This window comes from Calidris pugnax, unplaced genomic scaffold (assembly GCF_001431845.1).
Source record: "Calidris pugnax isolate Ruff unplaced genomic scaffold, ASM143184v1 scaffold169, whole genome shotgun sequence".
In the NCBI taxonomy this organism is placed as follows: Eukaryota; Metazoa; Chordata; class Aves; order Charadriiformes; family Scolopacidae; genus Calidris; species Calidris pugnax.
Genome location: NW_015090894.1, coordinates 51,164 through 57,576, shown reverse-complemented (window position 1 = coordinate 57,576; position 6,413 = coordinate 51,164). Strand labels below are relative to the sequence as shown.

Here is a 6,413-nt window from a genome sequence, read left to right as displayed (position 1 = left end):
CTCCACCACCTCAAGATCTCTCTTGGATTGAGGTGCCCAAAACTGGACACAACACTCCAGGTGTGGCCTCACCGGTGCTGACTATGGGGAGACAATCACCTCCTACTTCTGCTGGTCACACTATTTCTCATACAAGCCAGGATGCCGTTGACTTTCTTGGCCACCTGGGCGCACTGCTGGTGTCCTCCAAGTCCTTTTCCACCAGGCAGCTCCAGCCGCACGTCCCCAAGTCTCTACCCATTGATGGCAGGGGGTTGGTGTGGCCCAAGGGCAGGACCTGGCACTTGGTCTTGTTGAAGCTCATCCCATTAACCATAGAATCATAGAGTTGTCCAGGCCAGAAGGGACCTCCAAAGGTCATCTAGTCCCACCTCCCCGCAGTCAGCAGGGACACCCCCAACTAGACCAGGTTGCCCAGGGCCTCGTCGAGCCTCTCCTTGAATATCTCCAGGGAAGGGGCCTCAACCACCTCCCTGGGCAACCTGTTCCAGTGCTCCACCACCCTCACAGTGAAGAACCTTCTCCTAATCTCCCGTCTAACGTCTCCTAATCTCCAGATTAACGTTGGCCCATCCAGCCAACCTATCCAAGTCTCTCTGTGGAGCCTCCCCATCCTCACGCAGATCAACACTCCACTTGGTGTCATCTGCCAACTCACTGGTGACACACTCGGTGTCATCTTCCAACTTACTGGTGACACACTCGGTGTCATCAAGACCATCAGTGAAGATGTTCACCAGAAACGGTCCCAACACTGAGCCCTGGGGAACATCACTTGTGACCGGCCACCAGGTGTGAAGCGGAGCCGGTTTACCCTGGTGTGAGGGCACACCCCATCGTTGCACTGAGTTTGCCGGTGCTCAACCTCCCCAAACTCACCCCTTGTAGAAGCCGGCGATGCCGTCCTGCATGAGGAGGGCGAGGAGGCAGCTGAGCGCGTTCCGGTACTGCCCGGGGCCCGCGTTCATGTACCGCGTCTTCACCACGTCCACCGGTGATGCCACCACCGTGGCGCAGAAACCGGCCCCGAAAGCGGCCACGAAGTGACATGGGACATTGTCTGGTGGGGCAGAGACAGGGGGGGAGGGTTGAGGGTCACGGGGATGGGGGTGGCACCTGGCTGTGTCCCGTCCCCACCTCCCCGGCGCCGTTCGTTACCCGTCATCAGCTGCGCCCGCAGCAGCGCGTCCTTAATGAGGTCGTAGGTGACGAGCTCCCCGCAGTTGACGATGGCGTTGCGGGTGATGTTGGGCAGTGTCCCTGTGCAGGAAAGGGAGGTGGCATCAGGGACAGCGGTCACATCCCCTCCTAGAGCATCCGGGATGGGGGCCCCAGCCCTGCTGTCCCCATTCCATCCCTGTCCCCATCCCCATCCCTGTCCCCTTCCTCATCCCTATTCCCATTTCTGTTCCAATTCCCATTTCCATCCCATCCCTGTCCCCTTCCTCATCCCCATTCCCATTTCTGTTCCAATTCCCATTTCTGTTCCCATCCCACGCCTGCCTCCATCCTTGTCCCCTCCTTCATCCCCATTCCCATCTCTGCCCCCATCCCCATTTCTGTTCCCATTCCTATTCCTATCCCATCCCTGTCCCTTCCACCTCCCCATTCCCATTTCTGTTCCTATTCCCATTTCTATTCCCATCCCACACCCGTCTCCATCCCTGTCCCCTTCTTCATCCCCATCCCCATTTCTGTTCCCATTTCTCTTCCAATTCCCATTCCCTTTCCCATCCCATCCTGTCCCCATTCCCATGCCTGTACCCAACCCATCCCCGTCCCATTCCCATTTCTATTCCCATCCCATGCCTGTCTTCATCCCTTTCCCTTCCTCATCCCCATTCCCATTTCGATTCCCATCCCACGCCTGTCTCCATCCCTGTCCCCTTCTTCATCCCCATTCCGATCCCCATCCTCATTTCTGTTCCCATTTCTCTTCCAATCCCCATTCCTATTCCCATCCCATCCTGTCCCCAACCCATCCCCATTCCCATTTCTGTTTTCATTTCTCTTCCAATCCCCATTCCCATCCCATCCCTTTTCCTTTTTCATCCCCATCCCCATTCCCATCCCTACCCCCATCCCCATTTCTGTTCCAATTTCTCTTCCCATTCCCATTCCCATTCCCATCCCATCCCATCCCATCCCTGTCCCCTTCTTCATCCCCATTCCCATCCCTATTTCTGTTTCCATTTCTCTTCCAATCCCCATTCCCATCCCATTTCCATCCCATCCCTTTCCCTTCCTCATCCCCATTCCCATCCCATGTCTGTCTCCATACCTGTCCCTTCTTCATCCCCAATCCCATCCCTACCCCCATCCCCATTTCTGTTCCCATTTCTCTTCCAATTCCCATTCCTATCCCCATCCCATCCTGTCCCTATTCCCAGGCCTGTCCCCAACCCATCCCCATTACCATTTCTGTTCCCATTTCTCTTCCAATCCCCATTCCCATCCCATTTCCATCCCATCCTTTTCCCTTCCTCATCCCCATTCCCATCCCACACTTGTCTCCATCCCTGTCCCCTTCTTCATCCCCAAACCATTCCCATCCCTACACCATCCCCATTTCTGTTTCCATTTCTTTTCCAAGTACCTGTCCCATCCCATCCCTTTCCCTTCTTCATCCCCATTCCCATCTCACACCTGTCTCCATCCCTGTCTCCTTCTTCATCCCCATTCCCATCCCTACCCCCATCCCCATTTCTGTTCCCATTCCTCTTCCAATCCCCATTCCCATCCCATCCCTTTCCCCTTCATCCCCATTCCCATCCCCGTCCCTGCCCCATCCCCATTTCTGTTCCCATTTCTCTTCCAATTCCCATCCCATCCTGTCCCTATTCCCATGCCTGTCCCCAACCCATCCCCATTACCATTTCTGTTCCCATTCCTCTTCCAATCCCCATTCCCTTCCCATCCCTTTTCCTTCTTCATCCCCATTCCCATCCCTACCCCCATCCCCATTTCTGTTCCCATTTTTCTTCCAATCCCCATTCCCATCCCATTCCCATCCCATCCCTTTCCCTTCCTCATCCCCATTCCCATTTCTATTCCCACCCCATGCCTGTCTCCATCCATCCCCTTCTTCATCCCCAAATCTTCCCCATCCCTACTCCCATTCCCATTTCTGTTTCCATTTCTCTTCCAATCCCCATTCCTATCCCTGTCCCCTTCTTCATCCCCATTCCCATCCCTACCCCCATCCCCATTTCTGTTCCCATTTCTCTTCCAATTCCCATTCCCTTTCCCATCCCATCCTGTCCCCATTCCCATGCCTGTACCCAACCCATCCCCGTCCCATTCCCATTTCTATTCCCATCCCATGCCTGTCTTCATCCCTTTCCCTTCCTCATCCCCATTCCCATTTCGATTCCCATCCCACGCCTGTCTCCATCCCTGTCCCCTTCTTCATCCCCATTCCGATCCCCATCCTCATTTCTGTTCCCATTTCTCTTCCAATCCCCATTCCTATTCCCATCCCATCCCATGCCTGTCCCTTCTTCATCCCCATTTCCATTTCTGTTCCTATTCCCATTTCTATTCCCATCCCACGCCTGTCTCCATCCCTGTCCCCTTCTTATCCCCATCCCCATTCCCAATCCCATCCCAAACCCCATCCACATTTCTGTTCCCATTCCCATTCCTATTCCCATCCCTTCCCTGTCCCTTCCACCTCCCCATTCCATTTCTGTTCCCATTTCTCTTCCAAGCCCCATTCCCATCCCATCCCTTTCCCTTCTTCATCCCCATTCCCATCCCTACCCCCATCCCCATTTCTGTTCCCATTCCTCTTCCAATCCCCATTCCCATCCCATCCCTTTTCCTTTTTCATCCCCATCCCCATTCCCATCCCTACCCCCATCCCCATTTCTGTTCCAATTTCTCTTCCCATTCCCATTCCCATTCCCATCCCATCCCATCCCATGGGGACCCCTGGCTGCGTGGGGACCCCCAGCTGTGTGGGGACCACCAGCCCTACCCACACCTGTCTCCATCCCTGTCCCCTTCTTCATCCTCATTCCCATCCCTACTCCCATCCCCATTTCTGTTCCCATTTCTCTTCCAAGTTCCATTCCCATCCCATTCCCATCCCATGCCTGTCCCTTCTTCATCCCCATTTCCATTTCTGTTCCTATTCCCATTTCTATTCCCATCCCACGCCTGTCTCCATCCCTGTCCCCTTCTTCATCCCCATTCCCATCCCTACCCCCATCCCCATTTCTGTTCCCATTTCTCTTCCAATCCCCATTCCCATCCCATTTCCATCCCATCCTTTTCCCTTCCTCATCCCCATTCCCATCCCACACTTGTCTCCATCCCTGTCCCCTTCTTCATCCCCAAAACCATTCCCATCCCTACCCCCATCCCCATTTCTGTTCCAATTTCTCTTCCAATTCCCATTCCCATCCCATCCCATCCCATTCCCATCCCATCCCTTTCCCTTCCTCATCCCCATTCCCATCCCATCCCATCCCATCCCTTTCCCTTCTTCATCCCCATTCCCATTCCACGCCTGCCTCCATCCCTGTCCCCTTCTTCATCCTCATTCCCATCCCTAACCCCATCCCTATTTCTGTTCCCATTTCTCTTCCAATCCCCAATCCCATCCCATCCCTGTCCCCATTTCCAGGCCTGTCCCCAGTCCCATTACCATTTCTGTTCCCATTCCTCTTCCAATCCCCATTCCTCTTCCAATCCCCATTCCCATCCCATCCCATCCCATCCCATCCCATCCCATCCCTGTCCCCTTCTTCATCCCCATCCCTACCCCCATCCCCATTTCTGTTCCCATTTCTCTTCCAATCCCCAATCCCATCCCATCCCATCCCATCCCTGTCCCCACCCATCCCTACCTCTCCAGAGCCCGCGGACGCCCTCCTCCCTGGCGATGGTGCGATAGGCGTCCACGGTGCCGCTGTAGCGCCGGGGGCTCTCCGCCATCGCCCCGTTGGCCTGGAACCGAACCTTCACCACGTCGGTGGGTTGGGCGCAGGCCACGGCCACCGCCCCCGTGGTGCAACCGGCCAACAGCCGCGCCGCCAGCCCTGTGCCTGGAGAGGGGGGCAGCTGGGACCCATGGCTGTGTGGGGGGACCCCCAGCCCCACGGGGGACCCCCAGCCCTGCTGGGACCATGGGCTGTGTGGGGGACCCGACCCCCAGCCCCGTGGGGACCACCAGTTGTGTGGGGACCCCCAGCCTTGAGGGAACCCTTGGTTGTGGGGGGACTCAGTCCTACAGGGACTCCTGGCTGTGGGGGGACCCCCAGCCCTGTGGGGACCCTGGCTGTGTGGGGGACCCCCAGCCCCACGGGGGACCCCCAGCCCTGCTGGGACCATGGGCTGTGTGGGGGACCCAACCCCCAGCCCTGTGGGGACCACCAGTTGTGTGGGGACCACCAGCCTTGAGGGAACCCTTGGCTGTGCGGGGACTCAGTCCTAGGGGGACCCCTGGCTGCGTGGGGACCCCCAGCTGTGTGGGGACCACCAGCCCTATGGGGACCATGGGCTGTGTTGGTTGGGTGGGGACCCAACCCCCAGCCCCGTAGCGACCACCAGTTGTGTGGGGACCACCAGCCCTGTGGGGACCCTTGGCTGTGGGGGGGACTCCTCAACCCTGCAGGGACCCTCATCTTCGTGGAGACCCTCAACCCTGTGGAGACCAGCCCTGAAGGACCCCCAGCTGTGTGGGGACTCCCAGCCCTGAGGGGACCATGGGCTGTGTGGGGACCCCCAGTTCTGTGAGGACCCCTGGCTGTGTGGGGACCCAACCCCCAGCCCTGTGGGGACCACCAGTTGTGTGGGGACCTCCAGCCCTGAGGGAACCCTTGGCTGTGGGGGGACCCCCAGTCCTGCAGGAACCCCCACCTTCTTGGGGACCCCCAGCCCTGTGGGGACCATGGGCTGTGTGGGGACCTGACCTCCAGCCCTGCAGGGACCCCCAGCCCTGTTGGGGGCCCTTGGCTGAGTGGGGACCCCCAACCCTATGGGGATCCTCCAGCCCTGCAGGGACCATGGGTTGCATGGGGACCCCCAGCTCTGTGGGGACCACCAGTTGTGTGGGCACCACCAGCCCTGGGGGAATCCTTGGCTGTGGGGGGATTTAGTCCTACAGGGATCCCTGGATGTGGGGGGACCCCCAGCTCTGTGGGGACCCTTGGCTGTGTGGGGACCCGACCCCCAGCCCTGTGGGGACCACCAGTTGTGTGGGGACCACCAGCCCTGAGGGAACCCTTGGTTGTGGGGGGACTCAGTCCTACAGGGATCCCTGGCTGCGTGGGGACCCCCAGCTCTGTGGGGACCATGGGCTGTGTGGGGACCCCCAGCTCTGTGGGGACCCCTGGTTGTGTGGGGACCCAACCCCCAGCCCCGTAGGGACCACCAGTTGTGTGGGGACCACCAGCCCTGTGGGAACC

The 6,413-nt window shown here is 58.2% G+C and overlaps 1 protein-coding gene across 1 annotated transcript in view; it reads right to left on the bottom strand.

The window, feature by feature from the left end:
• The window catches only part of LOC106891634 (mitochondrial uncoupling protein 2-like), a 30,515-nt gene that overhangs the window by 12,891 nt on the left and 11,211 nt on the right, over positions 1–6,413 (bottom strand). The window contains exons 3-4 of the mRNA XM_014948320.1: positions 4,854–5,051; positions 1,159–1,260 (exon numbers count right to left, since the gene is read on the bottom strand). Coding sequence (XP_014803806.1) covers positions 1,159–1,260; positions 4,854–5,051 — 300 coding nt within the window. The remainder of the gene's footprint in view (positions 1–1,158; positions 1,261–4,853; positions 5,052–6,413) is intronic.